This window comes from Martes martes, assembly GCF_963455335.1.
Source record: "Martes martes genome assembly, chromosome: 4".
Taxonomy (NCBI): domain Eukaryota; kingdom Metazoa; phylum Chordata; class Mammalia; order Carnivora; family Mustelidae; genus Martes; species Martes martes.
In genome coordinates this window covers 155,982,831-156,004,164 of record NC_137891.1, presented here as the reverse complement: position 1 = coordinate 156,004,164, position 21,334 = coordinate 155,982,831, and the positions used below count along the sequence as shown (strand labels likewise).

Below are 21,334 nucleotides of genomic sequence, written 5' to 3'. Positions count from 1 at the left end.
AAAAACAACACCTGTTTCTGGAGAATGAGAGATTGCTATTACCCATTCTAGGGACGTTCACCTTAAATTCGATGATTAGGTGACCCTTCTCATATGGTCTATGATAAATTGGCATGCCTTCATTTAGCACACACTTGATATCTCCATGCTTGACAATTTGACCTGAATAAGAGGTGATGACAATGGTTTGGTTGTCAAGAGTAGATACTGGCTTTTGAAAGCCACACAGTGCTTCAACCAGCTGTATGTCCCCATATGAAAAGGTCCTCTCCTCACCAAGTAAAAGCAGCATGGTCCTTCTGATCTAAAACAAGGATATTATCTCCTGGTTCCAGTCCTGGTTCTTGGTCTCTTCACCATGGAATGTATCTTCTGGCCATCTTTCATGCCTTTGTCAGTATTATCTCCTAGAATCTTCTCTCAAACTATCTTCCTTCCATTGCAGCTTTTAGATCTTTAGGACTGATACATTCCCCATGGCCCTGGCACTCCACGCACACAGACTGAATTTGGTGAACCATTTCAGGTCCTATCTGATGAATTCTAATTTGCATTCCAGTACCTTGGCAATTGGGACATTCGACTGCTCCTTTCTTACCACCTCAGCCTTCACATTTATCGCAAATCACGTCCTTTTGCAGGGCTAGTTGACTTGTTGCAGTTATATAATATATATCTTCTAAGGTTACTGAGAGCTGATGCACAACATTTTTACCTCTCCTTTCTCTGGGCATCCTTCCTCCTCCTCCAAAAAACATATCAAAGAGGTCTATGGGGGAGCCCAAACCACCACCAGCTCCACCTTCTTTAACTGCCTGTTCGCCTCCTTTGTCATATAATTCCCTTTTCTTTGCATCAGAGACTACTTTGTAAGCCTGAGAAATCTGTTTAAACATCTCTCTTTCATTTGGATTGTTATCAGGGTAGTACTTCAAGGCTAGTTTTCTATAAGGTTTTTTCAATTTGTCCTGGGTGGCACTGGGTTTGACCCCCCAAAAATCATAGTAAGTGGTTTCTTTCATCATTTTCTATAGATGGTGAGAGGGCCAAGGCCAGTGTGGGGGAGCACCACCCCTCCCATCCCCCACCGCCTGTGCTCTCTCACTCTCACTGCTCTCTCTCAAATTAATAAATAAAATCTTGAAAGAAAAAAAGAAAAACCTCCAGGACTGGACTGTCTTAACTTATACTCCCTGCCCCCCCGCCCCTGCAACCAATTCCCAATTACCAGCCATATTTAAGCATTTGTCTTTTCCCAAACATGGCACATTTTACCTTTCTTTCTTTTTTTTAGGTAACAAGAGTTCCTCTGCTGGAAAGCCCCATCTACTTGCTCCCTAACAAACTCCTACTGTTTTTTTTTTTTTTTTTTTAAAGTAATCCCTATGCCATGTGGCTCGAACTCACGACCCCAAAATCAAGAGCCACATGCACCGTGGACTGAGCCAGTCAGGCAACCTGTACTCTATTTATTTATTTATTTATTTAAGATTTAAAAATTTACGGGGCTCCTGGGTGGCTCAGTGGGTTAAAGCCTCTGCCTTCGGCTCGGGTCATGATCCCAGGGTCCTGGGATCGAGCCCCACATCGGGCTCTCTGCTCAGCGGGAAGCCTGCTTCCTCCTCTCTCTCTGCCTGCCTCTCTGCCTACTTGTGATCTCTGTCTCTCAAATAAATAAATAAAATCTTTAAAAAAAAAAAAAAGATTTAAAAATTTACTTATTTGAGAGAGAGGGAGGGAGAACATTCGTGGAGAAAGGGCAGAGGGAGAGAAAGAAGCAGATTCCTCACAGAGCAGGGAGCCTGACACGGGAATCGATCCCAGGACTGAGACGACGACTGCAGCCAAAGGCAGATGCTCATCTAACTGAGTTGCCCCTCCTATTGTTTTTTAAACTATTTACTGACTACTTAGGATGTGCCAATATTATATTCCAAGTACTTTTAAAACTTCTGATTTTATTCTTTTATCACAATTATGTGACAGATGTAATTAGCTCCAGTTTATTTTTAAGGAAACAAGTTTAGCAAAATTAAATAACTTGCTGAAAATCACAGCCTTAAAGAGTGGCATGAAGTCTGACTCTAAAACCTGAATTCTCAACTCCCTCCTTTTTAGTCCTTCAGAATGGGATGCAATTTGAAGCACCAGAAAGAGCCCTGGACTGAAGTCAGACAAGCCTGGTTTAAGAGTCCTGACTCCATCACTTCACTAGCTATGGAACCTTCTATTACATAATTTTCAGCTATGGAACCTTATATTACATAACTTTCTGCATCCTAGGATTAGAGGAGTAAATGTTATACAATACATGTAAAAGGCTTGACAAAGGTCTTGGAACATAGAAAGATACAAACAAATGGCCATTCTTTCCTTTTCCCCTTCAAAACCCAGTTCAAGTATGACCTTATCTATGAAGAGTCTGAGGACCCTCTCCAGGCAGAGAACATTTATTTTTTATATCTGTCTCTGTACTAGATAACAAACTCTTTTAAGATTATTTTATGCCTCTAGTGACATAGTTTTTAGTACACAGATACTCAATGTGTAGTAACCACTGAATGCCTAGAGAAAATGACTGGATAAATCCATGTCTGCTTCCCAGTCATCTCACCTAATACTCCCTCCTCTAATACCTCACATTTCACACACCTAGAACCTCTCATCAACTTTTCCTGAAAACTGATCTCTCTCTCTTAACTCTAATGAATGGCTCCGTAGTTATCCTGGTTTTCCAGAGAAGAATGCACAGTGTCCTATTTCCTTCCCACTGTGTGCCACCTCCCATCTCTGCCCACTTTCATCACCCCTGTTCAGGCTTCATGACCTTCTGCAAAGACATTAATAGCCTTTAGCTTAGTTTTCTGATTTTCATTCTATCCTTGACTTATGATAGTCCTATAAAACAGCTAAACTAATCTTAAGCTCTGTGTCCTGACTTTTGTCCTTGCCATTTCTTCACACTCAAAAGCTTTCTTAAGTGTTAGAGGATATGATATTGTTTTAACTCATTTTTATACTCTCTATAGTTTAACAGAAGGCTTGCAGACATTTCAAATGAAGTAACACTTATAAAACCTCTTAAGGAATGGAACAAACAAAGTGTGTTGATAATAATAGCAATAATTATTAGCACTTACTATATGACAGTTTTTTTTTTTTATAAATTTTTTTTTGAAGATTTTATTTATTTATTTGACAGACAGAGATCACAAGGAGGCAGAGAGGCAGGCAGAGAGAGAGAAGGAAGCAGGCTCCCTGCTGAGCTGAGAGCCGGATATGGGGCTCGATCCCAGGACCCTGGGATCATGACCTGAGCCGAAGGCAGAGGCTTAACCCACTGAGCCACCCAGGCGCCCCACTATATGACAGTTTTAAATACCTAATAAAACCTCATTTACATCTCACAAAAACCTTAAAAGATAGGTACTACTACCCCATTTTATAGATGATAAAACTGAGACTTAAAACTTAAGAAACCTGCCCATGGTCATATCACAAAGAAGGTGCAAAGTGGACTCTATCTACTCCAAAGCCCTGATGTTAATTTCCACGCTATAGTGTTTCCTACGTAGTAGTTGCTCTCTTGACTCTTTTCCTTCTACATCAGATAAACAAGTATCTTAAACCCTTTCAAAGAGAATTCCACTTGCCAATCAGTTTTATTACTACTCATTTCTTCCTAGACCATGATTCTTTTTTTAATTTAATTTTTTTTAAAGATTTTTTATTTATTTACTTGACAGATAGGCAGAGAGGCAGGCAGAAAGAGGGGGAAACAGACTCCCCGCCAAGCAGAGTCCGATGCGGGGCTTGATCCCAGGACCCTGAGATGATGACCCGAGCCAAAGTCAGAGGCTTTAACCCACTGAGCCACCCAGGTGCCCCTGATTCTTTTTTTTAAATAAAGATTTTATTTATTTGACAGAGAGAGAGAGACAGTGAGAGCAGGAACACAAGCAAGGCAAGTGGATGAGGGAGAAGCAGGCTTCCTGCTGAGCAGGGAGACCCATGTGGGGCTTGATCCCAGGACTCAGGGATAATGACCTGAGCCGAAGGCAGACGCCTAATGACCAAGCCATCCAGGTACCCCTAGACTATGATTCTTTAATGACCTCTTTCAAGTATACTTCAAGGGCTTTTTCCTACAGATTTTCTTCATCCTTTCACTTAACTTTACCACCACCTATATTCTATTTCCTTTTACTGTCAAGTCTCAAAGTTGCCACTACCTCTACTTCTACCCACATTAATTCCAGAGGCCCTGAAATCTTACACTACTCTCCTAAACCTCAACTCAAAGGTGACCTAAACCTTTCCAATTGCTAAGGTCAAAACCCCTTTTTCATTTATTTTCCTCAACTTATCAGCAGCACTGTCAAGTGTTGACAACCCTAGTTTCTAACTTAAAGTCATCTAACCAGATTTTTGTGACAGTTTACTATTTTTTTGATGTCTGAATTATAGTTTCTTAGTCTTATTGACCATATTGTTATTTTCCTAATATTTACAAATTATTAAATATTCCTCTAAGTTTTATTTTCCCATTCTTTACTCTTCTACTCTTTTTCCTTAGAGATGTTATCTACCCTGAAAGCTTCATTCATTACCACTAGGATAAGGACCCCTAGTCTGGTTATTTTCCTAGTGCTCCCAGGAGTATTTATAATCATTTGCTATCCCTCAACTGTTGCAGTGTTTTCTGGTTTCAGAACTTATATTTAACCACTACTTCTCTTATGATGTGCAAAACTCTCTAGACCTTTTTCTGCCTATCCAAATCTGGCCCATCCTTCAAAGATCAGTTCAAATGACAAGTTTTCAGCAAAATTTTCCTTGATGGTCATAATCTGAACTGATCTTGCTCCTCTGAATTTAACACTAGTGTTTAATTCATTTAGTTATTCCAAGTCTGTTTAAAATTTGTTATCAGCATCTGTTACTATTTTATTTCATACATATCACATGACTGTTCATGTTGTTTTATCTTATTATCCCAATTAGACTTTCAGCTCATGGATAGTCACGACCAGTGTTGTACTTCTCTGTATTGCTCAGAACCACCAAACACAGTGCTTACAAACAAAGGAAAATGAATGAATGCTCACTGGTTTTCCTCTCAATAATGAAGTCAATTCTAATTACTTCTGTATGGTGGCTAGAATTCATTAAAGCAATTATTATGTGCTTTTGTGAGAAAATAAAGTGATGTAATTAAGTGTTATAGATATTGTGATAAGAGACAGAGTGCTATTCAATCAGAGATATAAAGATTAATGAGATCTTTAGATATGTGTGATAGAAAAGGATTCCCAGGGGCACCTGGGTGGCCCAGTGGGTTGGGCCTCTGCCTTCGGCTCAGGTCATGGTCCTGGGGTCCTGGGATCAAGCCCTGCATTGGGCTCTCTGCTCAGCACAGAGCCTGTTTCCCCCCTCCCCGCCTGCCTGCTGCTCTGCCTGCTTGTGATCTCTCTCTCTCTTTCTCTGTCAAATAAATAAATAAAATCTTAAAAAAAAAAGGCTTCTCACAGCAGATGACATGAATTTGAAGGATGAATAATTTTCCAGGTAAGAGAAAGAAGGGGTAGTGAAATATAAAAGATGGATTAGGCTTAGGCTATAAAGAATTATATATGCCACTGCTAAGGAGTTCAGACACTGTATTATAAGATTGGGGTTGGTAAGGAACACCCATGGGCCAGAGGCCTGTTTCTTTATGGCCCATGAGCTATTAATGTAATTTTTACACTTTTCAGGCATTGTAAAACAAACAAGAAACAGAAAGAAAGAAGGAAAGAAAAGAAAAGAAAGGTAAATGTAACAAAGACTGCATGTCACAGGTGACCAGCAAAGCCTAAATTATTTATTATCTGACTCTTTATAGAAGTTTACCAAACCCTGCTATAGATGGTTTGGGACTGCTGAAGTGACTGAGGAAAGGATGTCATATGTTCAAACTGTTTTAGGATGATCATTTTGACAGTTTTGTGCAAGATGAATACAGAGAGATGAGAAAACAGAAGGGTGCACTACAATAGTACATGGGAGGTGGCAAGGGCATAGGACATCACAGAGGGAGTAAGTGACAGGGAATTTATAATTGCTTGGTATACGAGAATGAGTGATGAGGAGGAGTAGGAAAGAAGCCAATCTGATAATCAGCCAAGTGATCAGATGGATGTTGATGCTATTAATGGAAAGAGCAAATCAGAAGAAGGTTTATGAGATGAAGCGAACAGTATGAGAAGCCTACTAAAAATCCAGTTAGAAGAAGTAGAGAGTTTGGAGACAGAGTAAAATACTATACATATATTAGGTACTGAATGAGTATCTGATGAATGATTCAATGGGAAAAAATAAATTTACTGATTTTTTCCCCGATTTATTCCCAAGCCTCTGCTATATAGGGTTCTTACATTGATTCCAAATCATACCTTCGAAGGAGGTGGTGCAGGCTTAGGAACCAGGTTCTTATAGACACTTGGAACCATGGTTGATGATTTGTTCCCATTTGCATGGTGAGATCCTGGTGAGGTGAATGCAGCAGAGAAGGCAGCAGAAGGATCTTCTTTGGAAACTTTTTTGATGACTAGCATTTTGGAGGGTTGCTTGGCACTAGGTGGGTTTTCTGTGAAATACAATAGTGAAGAGACAAAAGAATGTCAAATAATGGTTAAGCACAGTATATATGAAGTCCTCACTTTCAACAAAGAACTGTTGAAACTGAGGGACAAACATTTCCTGGTGTGCACTTAACACATATTCTCAAAAATGACACTACTTGGGGATTATAGGAAAAAGGCAGCATATGAAGCTAAATTCATAAATCAACCATAACAACCAAAGGTGTTAGTAGTCCTTCAGGGGCATAACTTGTCTTGTGTGATCATTCAGACACACACCAAACAAGAATATATCCAAGTATGGCAGTTCCTGTCAGCATGGGAATGGAGAGAAATGCTGAAATCGCGGGAAAGGAGGCTACCCTGGGACCTTCTGATGAGGCAAAGTGGAGTAAACCTTTAAACCATTAACAAAGGGGAAACAGCACAATAAGCACCTTTAATCCTATAATTCAAGATCTAAAACCAGTATTCAGATATACTAAAGCCATCCCAATCAGATGCCTAACTACTAAACAGGTCTAAATAGGTCTAAGGTAGGGATGAGGAGAGTCTCATTTGTAAATGCCAACGATTCCAAAACTACAGATCAGGTTTGGTATGAAATACACTGATTTGTCTCTTCATTTTTTATAAGCCTATGTATGTATTTGTCTTCACCCTGCTCTCTACAACAAGCCACATTCATTAACTGCCAAACCTACCCCTCAATCCCCTTAAACAAAAAAAACCCCTCAACAACTGGAACCTAGTTGAACAAAACCGTCCGTAAAATGTGGTATTAGCCAGCCTTTTCAGACAACACTTCAGAAGACTATCTACTAATATGAAAGAATGCTTAGAAAATACCACTATATTTGCCTGCCAAATATTTAGGAAACAATTATAACACAAAAAATTCACTTTAGTTGTTATAAATGAATTAGCGATGTTAATTAAACATTACTTCTCATAAGCTTTAGATAATTCTCCCTCTGCTTAAAATCTGTTTTCAAATTTAGGGCTTTACAGGCTCTCAATTATCTGTATCATGACTCCAAGACCATTACATTTCAATGGTATTTTGGGTGGGCACAGTAAGAGATAATAAGTGTTAGTTACCATGTGCAAATGGATGAGATGAGAAAAAAAGAGAAAGAAACAAACAAAAAAGAGAGAAAGAATTTTTGCTCCTCTCCATGCTAAGAAAAATGTAAAGTTGTGCGCCTTTAAAATGGCAAAATCTACCTACCCCACACTCCAGAAGGGGTCCCAATAGGTCTGCATGGCTGATTCTGTTTGCCAGCTTCTGGATTCAAAGAAGGCTAGGAAAAAAGGGATATTAATGGTTGATAAAGAAAGCTAATCATTTTGGCACTTTTCACAAAGCAGCCATCACCATGGAACCTATCCGATAATTATGTATCAGCAGCACTTACATAACGCTGTATTCAGAATCGACAAGTAAGCAGAAGATACTGAAATGCTAAATCCAAAGATCTTATATTAGTCTTAGGCTATCTTGGGTTTCATTTCCTTTAACATAAGAGGACTAAAAAAATATTTTTAATGAAACAGACTAAATGTGCAAGTTCTTATCTTCCAATAGGGTATTCACGGAATATAAGGAGGCACAGAAAACTGAATGGACAAGAATACAGATCACTTTTCTCAGATTTAAGGATAATCTGGTCAGTGAAATGTATAGTATGGGTAGCTTTCCTAAGACTGCTTTCGGGCAGAGGCAGACCATGTGAAAGGGATTTTGCTAGGAATACAAAGGCAATTAAGACAATTAAGAAGAGCCCCCTCCATGCCCACAAGGGTCACAGTTCCACTATAAAGATATATACTTGTAGACAAATGAGCACAATAAAAGGTTACCAGGTCTATGATAAAAATTTATATTAGGGAAGAAGAAATAGTCAGTTCCACTTGAAAGAGAAGTGCTATCAGAAAAAGTTTCATTAGACGGTCAATGACTAAGAAGAATCCTTAAAGATGAATTCCAAAGCTGGAAAATGGGTGATTCCAGGAATAGGATGCTCAATGAACACCTAGACAGGAAAGCACGAAAAATAAGAATATTCAGAGATCTGCAAATAGTTTAGAATGATTAGCACTAGGGAAGGAGGGAACTTTCTGTGGTGAAAGAGATATCTGGCAAAGTAGGCAAAGTAGCCAGATTTTTTAGCGAGACTTAATTTTATTCTGTAGGTATTGAAGATCCATCTCTCATGCAGTAAACGTATCCATAATCATTAAGTTTACAACAGTCTGGCAGCAGCTTGAAGGATGTATTTGGAGGCTTAAGCATCAACTAGGAGACCGTTAGAGGAGACCAATTCCACAGTTCAGGAGAATAATGAAGGTAACGGGAAAAGAGAAAGAGATGAGGGGAAGGATGGAAAAGTGTTAAGAGCAGTAACACTTAACAACTAACGTACAGGAGGTATGAGTATGACACTGGTATCCAAGCCTAAACTTTACAATATACTAATAGAGTAGGAAAATGGCTTTTTGGCAAAATTACCCATAGAACATTAAACAACAGAAAGATGCCCAGATTCCACTGAGCTTCTGAATCAAAATGTCTAGGGATGAGACCCCAGCAGGTATGTATTTTCAATCCATCAAGGCAAGAACCACAAGCATAGAACAAGCACAGAAATATACTGAAGAACCAACTCACCATATATATGGAAAAAATTAGTGACAAAATATGAAGGACAGATAATTACATTCCTCTGGATGGAAAAGTTACAGGTAGGGGGAGTCCCCATGGATAAAAGCTGTATTTTCCCATTTTAATGGGTTTGTGTTCTTAGTCACATTCTATTCAGGGTTTTCAGAGATACTGTCCCTGTTTATATGGTATCTTTTATTTCTTTCCACTGATTTTTAAAAATAGTAAAATATACAGATATGAAAAACTGCATAAAAACAAATGGGCAAAAGTTCTTGTAATCACCACTGAATTCACTCAGTTTAATCAACAGAACATTAACAGCCAAACCAGAAACATTTTATAAGCTTCATTCAAAAAAACTAAATAAAAAAAAAAAACCAAAAACTCAAACAACAAACATCTCCCCCTCTAAAAATAACCATTATCCTCACTTATGGTGATCACCTCTTTGCTCTTACCACCCAAGTGTATGTCCCTCAAAATGACAGTTTTGTCTCCAAAAAAACATCTATCACTTCTCTTAACCTACAGGTTACTTAAATAAATGTTGTAACTCTGTATTTCCTATAAACTGGAAGCTGGTTGTAGAGACTACAGAACCCCTCTATACATGTTTATTTTGGCAAGGCAGGGTGGTAAGGTATAAAATTATTGGCTAACATTTTGACTACTATAATTGTTATTCCACTGACTTCTTTTTAAAAAGATTTTATTTATTTATTTGACAGACAGAGATGACAAGTAGGCAGAGAGGCAGGCAGGGGGGGGCGGGGGGGAAGCAGGCTCCCTGCTGAGCAGAGAGCCCCATGCAGGGTTTGATCCCAGGACCCTGAGACCATGACCTGAAGAGAAGGCAGAGGTTTAACCCACTGAGCCACCCAGGCGCCCCACTGACTTCTATTATAAAACTTTGTCAAAGTCTGATTTTTCTTTCTAAGTCACTGGGACGTGATGTTCAAGGGCTATTTTTCTTTTTCACTTCAGTCTAGCATTTTATAAGCCTACTTAGGTGCTGGCTGTTCTGGCTGATCTTTCAATTCACAGCTCAAATCTTACTGTATTTCGAGAAATTATTCTTGAATTATAATTTTTAGCCTTTAAGCAGTTCTTTTTTTTTTTTTCTGGGTATGTGTGTGTACAGGATCTTAACATATATATACACACACATATATAGATGATCTTTTTTGACCAGATCCATATCATTTCTCATTCTTTTATTTTTAAAAATAATGAAGCATTAAAAAATTAAGTAAACTCTACCCTCAATGTGGGGCTTGAACTCACAACCCTGAGACCGAGTCATGAGCCCTCCATGAGCCCCTCAATTCTAACTTAAAAAAAAAAAAAAAAGAAAAAAGATTTATTTGAGAAAGAGAGAAAGAAAGAGAACACATACATGCACAGGGTGGAGAGGGGTAGGAGGGGAAGGAGACAGAATCCCAAACAGACTCCCTGCTGAGTGCAGAGCCTCACTTGGGGCTTAATCCCAGGACTCTGAGACTATGAACTGAGCAGAAACAAAGTCGATCATTTAACTGGCTGTGCCTCCCTCACTTAAAAATTTCCTCTTCTGGGGTGCCGGGGTAGCTCAATTGGTCATATGTCCGACTCTTGATTTTGGCTCAGGTCATGATCTCAGGGTCATGGGACTGAGCCCCATGTTGGGCTCTGTGCTCAGCAGAGTCTGTTGTCCCTCTCCTTCCATTCTCCCCAAATCCCCCTTATTCTCTCCCTAATAAATAAAATCTTTAAAAAACTTTGTTCTCTTGTAATTCTTGTTTTCCTCTTGTAATTCTTGAAAAACACTGATTATTCTCTTGTGTTCCTTGTTTAGTCTCCCTTTTCCTCAAAATTTTCATTACTTTTTTTAAAAAAAGATTTTACTTATTATTATTTACTTGAGAGAGAGAGAGAGAGAGAGGAAAGGTCGGAGGGAGAAGCAGACTCCCCGCCGAGCAAGGAGCCCAATGTGGGACTCCAGGATCATAACCTGAGCTGAAGACAGATGCTTAACCAACTGAGCCACCCCAGGCACCCCATCAAATTTTTCATTACTTCTTTCCTGATTTCTAGCACTTTTTTCTGGTTTAGGTTGTTCTTATGCCATTTTCTTAGTATCATTTAAATTTTAAAACAGTATAGTAACACTGTAGTAAGAGTAAATTTTAAAAGGTTCTTATCTGTTTTGTGGACATGCTGTACAGGTGTACTCTGCACTGTAGGGATGTTACTCTGCTCCTTATTCTCTTGATCCTTTATGTTCATTTACGTATGGTTAGTTTTTGTAAATGTGGGTCAAGAAAGCTTTTCTGACATCAAACTTTAGAGCTCTCTGTTGTTTTCATAAAGTGTTAAAAAATACGGTGGCTTAGTTTCTTTCATGCCCTGGCTACATTCCTCCCTCCCTTTTATCTCAACCTTCACTCTCCTTTGTCTCTACTGTTTCCACCTCCACAGCTCAATCTGGATCCTATTTCCAACTGTTGTGTGTTCAGTGAGGGGCTACCTCCTAAAAGGGGAATACACTGGCTGGTTAATATAAACAATGATAGTACTCAGTGCCATTTACCAACTTATTGCTTCTTAGTTCCAAAGTCATCCTTTTTGCCTGCTCAGTATAAATGTGTCTGGGCACTTAACATTTTTTCCCTTGCCAGGTGGAAAGTTAACTTTTTTGTCAGTAGAGAGCAAGAAAAAGATTTCTGCTTCTTGTTCCAGTGCGCTTACTCAGCAGGCTCCTGTGGCACCCAGCTCCTGCTAAGCCAGGTTCTAAAGTCCACATGAGCTTTGACTTGAGTGGTTTTGTAGCAGAGTGATATCTGAACAGCTCTACCGGGTACTCAAGAAGGCAGATTTCAGCATGTTCCCTGAAAGCACCCGAGCAACTGTTCTGTCACTCAGTAAGCACCAACTAAGCCCTTTTAAACAAGGTCTGGTGGTGACGGGGGAAGAGGGAGACTCTCCCTTGGGCACTCTAGCTTAGCCCTAGGGTTATTAGCTGTCCCTTATATTGGCTACTTCATATTCTTTAGTGTTCTCTTTATTACTAGCCAACCGCTCATTACCCCAATCTTGTACTTTCCCTGTTCAAATTATTGTGGTTTCTCTCTTCATTGATCCAGCCAGACTCTTCTGAGCCACCCAGGGGCCCCAGAAATAATTTCACTCTGGGGTGCCTCGGTGGCTCAGTCGGTTAAACATCTTACCTTCGGCTCAGGTCATGATCCCAGGGTCCTGGGATCAAGTCCTGCATCTGGCACCCTGCTTAGAGGGGAGCCTGCTTCTCCCTCTCCTTCTGTCCCTCCCCCTGCTTGTGCCCTCTCATGTTCTGTCAAATAAATAAATAAAATCTAAAACAAACAAACAAAAAAAAACACTTTTGTACATCCTGCACAGATGTCTAGATTCTCATGTCAACATTTTACACCATTTACTCCAACATTCTCTCTAAATATATTTTTTCCGGAACCATTTGCAACCTAAACCATTCATCCTTAAATACGTATTTCTTTAAAAACACATTAACATAATCACAGTGTAATTGTAAAAATTAGGCAATTAAGATCAACAAATACTATCTAATCTGTCACACTTATTCAAACTATAACACTGATTAGTTTTACTGCAAAACAGAATTTTTAAAATGTACACCGTTTTCCCCTCATCCAGTGTCCAAAGGATCGTATGCTGCCTTTTTTTTTTTTTTCAAGTAAGCTCCATGCCCAACACGGGGCTTGAACTCATGATCTTGAGGTCAAGAGTCCCACCAACTGAGCCTGCAAGGTCCTCCTCACAGGCTTCCTTCGGTTGTTTTATCTTTAGTTTTCTTTAATCTGGAATTTTTTCTTTCATGATAAAATTTTTATTTTTATTTTTTAAAAGGTTTCATTTATTTGAGAGAGAGAGATAGCACAAGCAGAAGGAGAGGCAGAAGCAGACTTTCTACCAAGCTCAGAGCCCAATGCAGTGCTTGATTCCAGGACCTGGAGATCATGACCTGAATCAAAGGCAGACGCTTAACCACCTATGCCACCCAGGCGCCCCCATGACAACATTTTCAAAAAGTAGAGGCTAGTTCTTTTGAAGAATTTTTTGTAATTCTTTATAGGAGAACTCCAACTTGAGTTTGTGTGAAATTTTCTCATGGTTAGATTCACGCTATGCATTCCTGGAAGGATTTAAAGAGGTGAGGTTGCATCCTCAGTGCATCACATCAAGAGGTTTATTTTATCTATTTCTACCATGCTTGGTGATGATAATCTATTTTTAAATAGAATTTACATACAACGGTACACACATATACTAAGTATACGATTTCATGAGTTTTGAAAAATGTTTATAACTCCTAAACCTCTCTAAAAACAAAATTACCTACCGCAACAGTAAAGTTCCCTCATGCCCTTTCCCAGATAATCCCCACTCCACACAGGCAACCACTGTTGTGACTTTCTTTTCCACCATAGATTATTTGCTTATTCTAGGACAGCACATAAACAAAATCAGGCAGTATGTACCATTCTGCAATTCATTATGTTGTTTTATTAGTCACTCATTATTAATGAATACATGTAGTCCATTTCATGATTATACAAGATTTTTTTTTTTAATTTTATTTATATATTTGACAGAGAGAGAGAGAGAGATCACAAGCAGACAGAGAGAGTGGGGGAAGCAGGCTCCCCGCTGAGCAGAGAGCCTGAAGCAGGGCTTGATCCCAGGACCCTGGGATCATGACCTGAGCCGAAGGCAGAGGCTTAATTAACCCACTGAGCCACTCAGGCGCCCCACAAGTTTTCTATTTTTGTGTCAAAGACATTTAAACTGTTTTCAGTTTGGGGTTTTTATGAATAAAATTATATTAAATGCCCATATACTTTTGTTTCTCTTGAGTAAATATCTAGAAGTGCTGGGTCACAGGATAGGTTTATATTTAATTTTACAAAAATCTGCCACACCCTTTCCCAAAATGGTTTCTACTTCATGCTCCTACTATGTATGAGAGTTCCAAATGCTTGAAAATGTCACCAAATTTAATGTTTTCAGACTTATAAATTTTAGCCATTGTGGTGAATGAGTAGCAGTATCTCATAATCTGAATTTCCACATTTCCCTTATGACTAATGACACTCATCATTTTGTTCATGTGACTACTGGCCATTTGTGTATCTTCCATTGTGAAGAATCTGTTCAAATCTTGCTCGTTTTTTTAAAAATATTGAGTTGTCGGGGTACCTGGTCGGCTCAGCTGGAAGAGCATGCAGCTTGATCTGAGGATTGTTTGAGCCCCACATCGGGTGTAGAAATTACTTAAATTAACTTCAAGATTTTTTTTAAAGAAAAGCTGGTGTGCAGGAGCCCTCCCTACACTGGGGTTAGAGTGGAGGGGCCGAGAGGGAGAGACAGTTCAAAGCAGACTCCTCACTCAGCAAAGAGCCCAACGCAGGGCTCATTCTCAAAACCCTAAGGTCACAACCCAAGCTATAACCAAGAGTCCCATGCTCAAGCAACTGGGCCACCCAGGCACCCCTAAATAAACAAACTAAAAAAAAAAAAGAAAAAGAAAAGAAAAGAAAAAAAGAAAGACGGGTGCCTGGGTGGCGCAGCTGGTTAAGTGTCTGACTCTTGATTTCAGCTCAGGTCCTGTTCTCAGGGTTGTGAGATCAAGCCCCAAGTTGCATCGGCTCATCACTGGTCTGAAGTCTGCCTAAGATTCTCTCTCACTCTCCCTCTGCAGGCCCCCACTTGCTCACTCTCTCAAAGACAGAAAGAAAAATATATATTGAGTTTTCTTTTTATTACTGAGTTATAGGAGTTATTTTTATTACGGATACAAGTCCCTTTTCACATATATGCTTTATAAATATTTTCTGTATTTTCTTTGAGTCTGTGAGATAAGCAGATGTTCTAAATTTTGATGAAATCCAATTTATCAATGTTTTCCTGTAAGGTTATTGCTCTCTTTGTCCAAAGAAATCTCCTACCCTCTAAGGCATAAAGAAATTCCCCCAAATTTTCTTCTAGAAGCTTTATAGTTTTAGGCCTTACATTTGGGTCTATAACTCCTCTCGAATTAATTTTTTTTTTTTGTATGCTATGAGGTAGGGGATGTCTCTCTATCTATCCATCCTCTCAGTCTCTATATACACACAGTTATTCTAGTACCATTTGTTAAACACATCTGTTTTAGTATCTGTTGAAAATCAAATGACTATATAAATGTAGGTTTATTTCTGAGATCTTTATTCTGCTCCACTATTAGTCTATCCTTATAATAATGTAACATCTTGATTATTATAGTTTTGTACTAAGTCTTCAAGTTAGAGTAAGTCCTCCAATTCCATTCTTTCTCAAGATCACTTTGGGTATTCTAGAGTCTTTCAATAAAAAATTTTATTTCAATAAAAATTTTAGGGGTCCCTGGTGGCTCAGTGGGTTAAAGCCTCTGCCTTCGGCTCCGGTCACGATCCCAGGGATTGAGCTCGATCCTGGGATCGAGCCCCATATTGGGCTCTCTGCTCGGCAGGGAGCCTGCTCCCTCCTGCCTGCCTCTCTGACTACTTATGATCTCTGTCCAATAAATAAATAAAATCTTAAAAAAAAAACCAAAAAAAAAAAAAAAAAACATTTAGGGGAGCCTGGGTGGCTCAGTTGTTGAGTGTCTGTCTTTGGCTCAGGTCACGATCCCAGGGTCCTGGGATTAAGCCCTGTATGGGGCTCCCTGCTCGGAGGGAAGCCTCCCTCCCTCGGAGGGAAGCTTCTCCCTCTCCCACTCCCCTTGCTTCTGTTCTCTCTCTCTCTTTGTCTCTGGCAAATAAATAAATAAAATCTTTAAAAACAAAAACAAACATTTAAAGGATTCCAGAACATTTACTAGACTTTGGAGATGAGGAGCTGAGACCTAAATTTGATTCTTATTCAGTTGGCTTCATTAATATATTAAAATGGCCATCCCAGAAGTGATTGACTAATTTAATGTGCCACTTTAAAAAATAACTAGAGGGGCTCTTGGGTGGCTCAGTGGGTTAAGCCTCCGGCCTTTGGCTCAGGTCATGATCTCAGGGTCCTGGGATCGGGCCCCACATCAGGGTCCCTGCTCGGTGGAAAGCCTGCTTCTCCCTCTCCCAGTCCCCCGCTTCTGTTCCCTCTCTCACTGTGTCTTTATCTGTCAAATAAATAAATAAAATCTTAAAAAAATAAAATAAAATACAGAAAACTTTTAAGGTGCACTAAAAACTCTGAGAAGCCAAAAGTCATATAATTCAATACACAATGGCAAAGTTTTACTGTATACACTGGCACTCCCAACTGCGTATTTGTAACATCACAACTATTTTATGTAAGAGGAAAAAGTCAAGAGAAAAAAACCTCTTATGGTAGTTAGAGAAAGACAAGTCAACATGGAAGACCACATTTTTACATAACCTGAACATTGACTTTTGAATGCTGAACCTTATAAAACTTAAAGGAAATGAATTTTTTAAAGTTTCAAAAGCATAAAGATGAAAAACATGAAGATTTGCTAAAAGTTACTTAAGAACTTTGGTCATCACCTTTATACTAATCAACTTCTTCCCCTCTAAAAGCAATAAAAATCTAGACTTAGGGACTTCTTTTTAGTAATTTCTTCAACTTTCTCATTATTAACAGGGTCTTCTATTTATGGCATTATTTGTTTAGGTTTTAACCACACATTTAAACCTTGATACTTACAAAGTCTTCCTCTTCAAATTGTAATTTTTCCACCTTGTCTTCTTTCTTTTCTTCCCTAATCTCTGTAGGTGGCTTTTCTTGAAAGGCACAGCCTTTCCGGGAATGGAAGCTGCCATTCCAGTGGCGATGGTTCCCTGTGCCACCCCCACTACGCTGGCTCATGCCATCATGACCTCGGGAAGAGCCATGCCAACCAGATAGGTTCCCTGTGATTCCAGCATATGCTCCCTTAGAGACACCAGAGTCCACAGAGTCGTGGCGAAACAGGGAGGGCTGGTGCCAGGAATCTAGAATAGTAAGGACAAGTAACACATTAGATTTTTGCTTCCTGATTTGATTTGTAGTACTTCCAAAAGCCCTTCAGGGGACCTTTTTTTAAAAATAAAAGATTAAGTCCACAAAATTATCTTTTCCTTTTAATGTAATTTCTATATGAGATCTTCAATTGAATAAATGACACATGAGAACATAAGAACGTTAGAAAGCCAATGTAACTGAAAAATGACAACTGAAGATCTAACTGGGAAACGTGTTTAAAAAACAGCCTATCAAGGTTATGGACATGTAGCCTCTATGTGGGCTTGTCCTAACTGAGTAGCTTAAATATAATCATGGAAGCTGGGCATGGCTCACCTCCTGCAGTTCGTAGAGGTCCATTGTTAAAAAAGCCATCAGAGGAATTATGTCGACGACGGCTTACTCCAAACCTACGGTCTCCTCGGGGTAGGTGCTCTCCGTGTTTTTCGAAGGTGGCTGTAGGTGACTAAGATGATCAAATATAGAAAAGTAAACAGATTAAGAAGATAACAATTTCTTCAATTATTTGCATCAGAGAGGGTTAAAAAAAAAAAAAAGCTTGGGGGGGAAGGGGGACGGGAGAGGGTGGTGGGGGGAAATGGACATTGGGGAGGGTATGGGCTATGATGAGTGCTGTGAAATGTGTAAACCTAGCGATTCACAGACCTGTACCCCTGGGGATAAAAATACATTATATGTTTATTAAAATAAAAAAATTTAAAAAAAAAAAGAAAAAAAAACCCTCTGTCAATAACCATTAAAATAAGCTCTGAAATTTTACACATAAAATATTAGGTTAACCTTGTAACAGGAAAAGAAAAGCAACATGCTTGGTTAAAAAAAGTTCTAAACAACCTTATTATTCTGCAATTGGAGAGAGAGAAATGGTTTAAATACCACAGCACTTTGGCGGGTAACAACTACACGGTTTTTACAGTTTTATAAAACACTTATTTCTATGGGGTGCCTGGGTGGCTCAGTGGGTTAAGCCTCTGCCTTCGGCTCAGGTCATGATCTTGGGGTTCTGGGATGGGGCTGCGCACTGGGCTCTCCGCTCAGCGGGGAGCCTGCTTCCCCCTCCCCATGCCTGTTGCTCTGCCTACTTGTGCTCTCTCTCACTCTATCCAATAAATAAATAAAATCTTAAAAAAAAACCAAACACTTACTTCTAAAAATTACTTAATATTCATAACAGTATTATAATTTGGCATCAGCTTCATTTTACTCATTTATACATGAGGAAAGAGGTCAGGGGAAAATAAGTCTTTAAGGTTATACAATGAAAAGGAAGCAGTTTTAGATAAACTTTCATTTACCTCCCTATTCCAAATAATTTTATTCTAGAACATTCTTTTTACTAAATTTTAAAATTTTACTATTATTATTTTTAGAGCGTCCTTTAATTTCAAAAGAGAGACCAAAAGTCTTAAAAGGTATGAAAAATATGGATATCACTGACAAAGGCGCAGAGGAAAACTATAGGTTGAGGCACAGACATCTTTGCATCTATTTTCTTAGTTTTATAGTTTTTAGCTCTTTAATTTAGGTTATGATCCACTTCGGGTTTATTTGTGTGTGGTATGAAGTAAAGGTTGAAGCCAAGGTTCTCACTTCATATCTATCTATCTCCAGTTCTAGAACCATTTGCTAAAAAAGAATATCACTTCCACATTAAATTACCTTGGCACTTTAGTAAAAAAATCTATGTACAGAACTATTTTTGAATTCTCTATTCTATTCCATTGCTTTCCGTCTATCCTTATCCCAACACTGCAGAACTTTTGTTTACTGCAGCTTTACTGGAAATAGTGAAATCTCATTTCCCAATTCTTTTAACTCTACTTCACTGTGCTAGATTATTCTTTGTAAATAATAATGCTTTCCTGGGACCCACAACTAATCCCTCAGGCCCACCATCCCCCAAGCTTTGGGTCAGATTATGTCAATTAAGAGATCTTGGGAATCTCCAAAGGATGACTCAAAATGAAGTTTAGAGCAAAATGTTGTGGGTCTAAATAGATCAGGAACATCTGCCCCCAAATTCCCACTTAAAAACAAGGAAAGGGCAAGGGTCTCAGTCAGTTGGGAGTCTGACTCCTGATTTTGGCTTGGGTGGTGATCTCAGAGTCATAAGATAGAGGCCTGTGTTTGAGATTCTTTCCCTCTCCCTTTGCCCCAACCCCCACTCTGAAGTGGGGGCACTCTCTTTCTCTCTATGAAATAAATTCTTAAAAACAAAATAAACAAAAAACAGGGGAGGGTACCTGGGTGGCTTAGGCGGTTAAGTGTCTAACTCTTGATTTTAGCTTGGGTCATGAACTCAAGGTTCTGGGATTGAGTCCTGTGTCTGGCTCCATGCTCAGTGTAGGGTCTGTTTGGGATTCCCTCTCCCCCCTCTCACTCTGCCCCTCCCCCACTTGTGTTCTTTCTCTAAAATAAATAAATTTTTTTAAAAAATAAGGGAAGACAGGCCTTTTTTTTTTTTTTTTTAAGATTACACAGCAATGTGTCCCTCCTCTATTAGTTGGCAAAATGGGAAGCATTTTTTAGCTTATTAGCTTCCCAAAGGTTTCTTTACCAATAATTGAGGCTGTTCTTTTTTTTTTTTAATTTAAGATTTTATTTATTTATTTGAGAGAAAGAGAGCACAAGCAGGGGGAGAAGAAGAGGGAGAGGGAGAAGCAGGCTCCCCGCTGAGCAGGGAGCAAGATGTGGGGCTTGATCCAAGGACCCTGGGATCACAACCCAAGCCAAAGGCAGACACTTAACCAACTGAACCACCCAGGTGCCCCAATAATTATGAGTACAACTAATCCACTCTGGGCTACTTCACTCTATATGAACTGGCTGTTTTTACTTGTCTTTATTCCTAATGTAACATACAGGTTCCCCTGAAATCATCAAGTAGATTATCACCCCTAAAACAGAATTTCTAGGATTTAATCTGAGATCCATGTAAGTAGTCAATGTCTCTCCCTTTTCATCCTCCTCATCTACTACTACAGACAAATGTGCATTTACACCAAAGGTCCATTTCCCCAAAATACCATTTCACGTTTACCTCTGCCCCTCTATACCTAAATAATAGATCAGCAGATATGTTTTGGTTCCAAAGTGTAGTGCAGTTAATCCAGGAAACCTTTTTTAAAATAAAGATTTTATTTATTTATTTGAGAGAGAGAGAACAAGCATGAGTAAGGTGGGGCAGGGGAGGAAGAGGCAGAGGGAGAAGCAAACTCCCCACTGAGCAGGGAGTCCTACATAGGCCTCGATCCCAGGACCCTAAGATCATGACCTGAGATGAATGCAGACACTTAACCAACTAAGCCACCTAGACACTCCTAATCCAGGAAGTCTTAAGTGTCCACATGAGGAAATCTTAGCATATAATAAAATAAGGGGATGAGGAGATACCTGGCAATGGCAGGGTCCACAATAACTTAAACTATTTATATCTTCTGAAAACATATATAATAAGTCTATGAAAACATACTTTAAACCCTCAGGCAAGACTGAATACACAAAAACACCTAGACTGTAAAACAGAGGCCATCAATAAGTTGGGGATAAAAAGAACTGGTATTTGGAAGGTTACTACAGGAATGAAGAACAGTACCTTAGCTGACTGTGGTGTTGAGAAATTTAGCCAAGCAGGAACAAAGTCATGCTGCGCCATTTAGGTCCAGTGTCTCTTTTCAGCAAGGTGAGGCATCCAACCTCATGGCCAGGATCTGAAAATGAGAAAACTCAAATCAGTTATACTTACAGGGACCTGATACCAATGTACAAAAGAGTCTGTGATTATTCTAAGATTCCCTCTTTACAGAAAGACCTGCTGTCTCTGAGCCTCTCTAAGACTACTTATCTGGCTCTATAACCTCAAAGAAGTTCTAAACAAAAGCAACAGTCCACGAATAATGACTATGAAAAACACATAAACAGAAAAATATGACACAGACCTGGAAGGTTACATGAAGACTAATGAATTCTTGAGTTTTAACAGAAGAACCTTAAGAATAAATACCTACTCAAAACT

At 39.2% G+C, this 21,334-nt stretch overlaps 1 protein-coding gene and 1 pseudogene across 4 annotated transcripts in view; both read right to left on the bottom strand.

Annotated features, from left to right (window-relative positions):
* The window catches only part of GPBP1L1 (GC-rich promoter binding protein 1 like 1), a 55,954-nt gene that overhangs the window by 8,373 nt on the left and 26,247 nt on the right, over positions 1–21,334 (bottom strand). For all 3 annotated transcript variants that reach the window (XM_080800269.1, XM_080800268.1, XM_080800270.1), the window contains exons 3-7: positions 20,915–21,029; positions 17,635–17,764; positions 17,002–17,288; positions 7,855–7,927; positions 6,435–6,628 (exon numbers count right to left, since the gene is read on the bottom strand). In XM_080800269.1, the coding sequence (XP_080656395.1) occupies positions 6,435–6,628; positions 7,855–7,927; positions 17,002–17,288; positions 17,635–17,764; positions 20,915–20,974 (744 nt within the window). In that variant the 5' untranslated portion in view covers positions 20,975–21,029. The remainder of the gene's footprint in view (positions 1–6,434; positions 6,629–7,854; positions 7,928–17,001; positions 17,289–17,634; positions 17,765–20,914; positions 21,030–21,334) is intronic.
* On the bottom strand, positions 319–1,025 carry LOC308340843 (dnaJ homolog subfamily A member 1-like; annotated as a pseudogene). Its single transcript has one exon. The product of its transcript is annotated as a dnaJ homolog subfamily A member 1-like (transcript).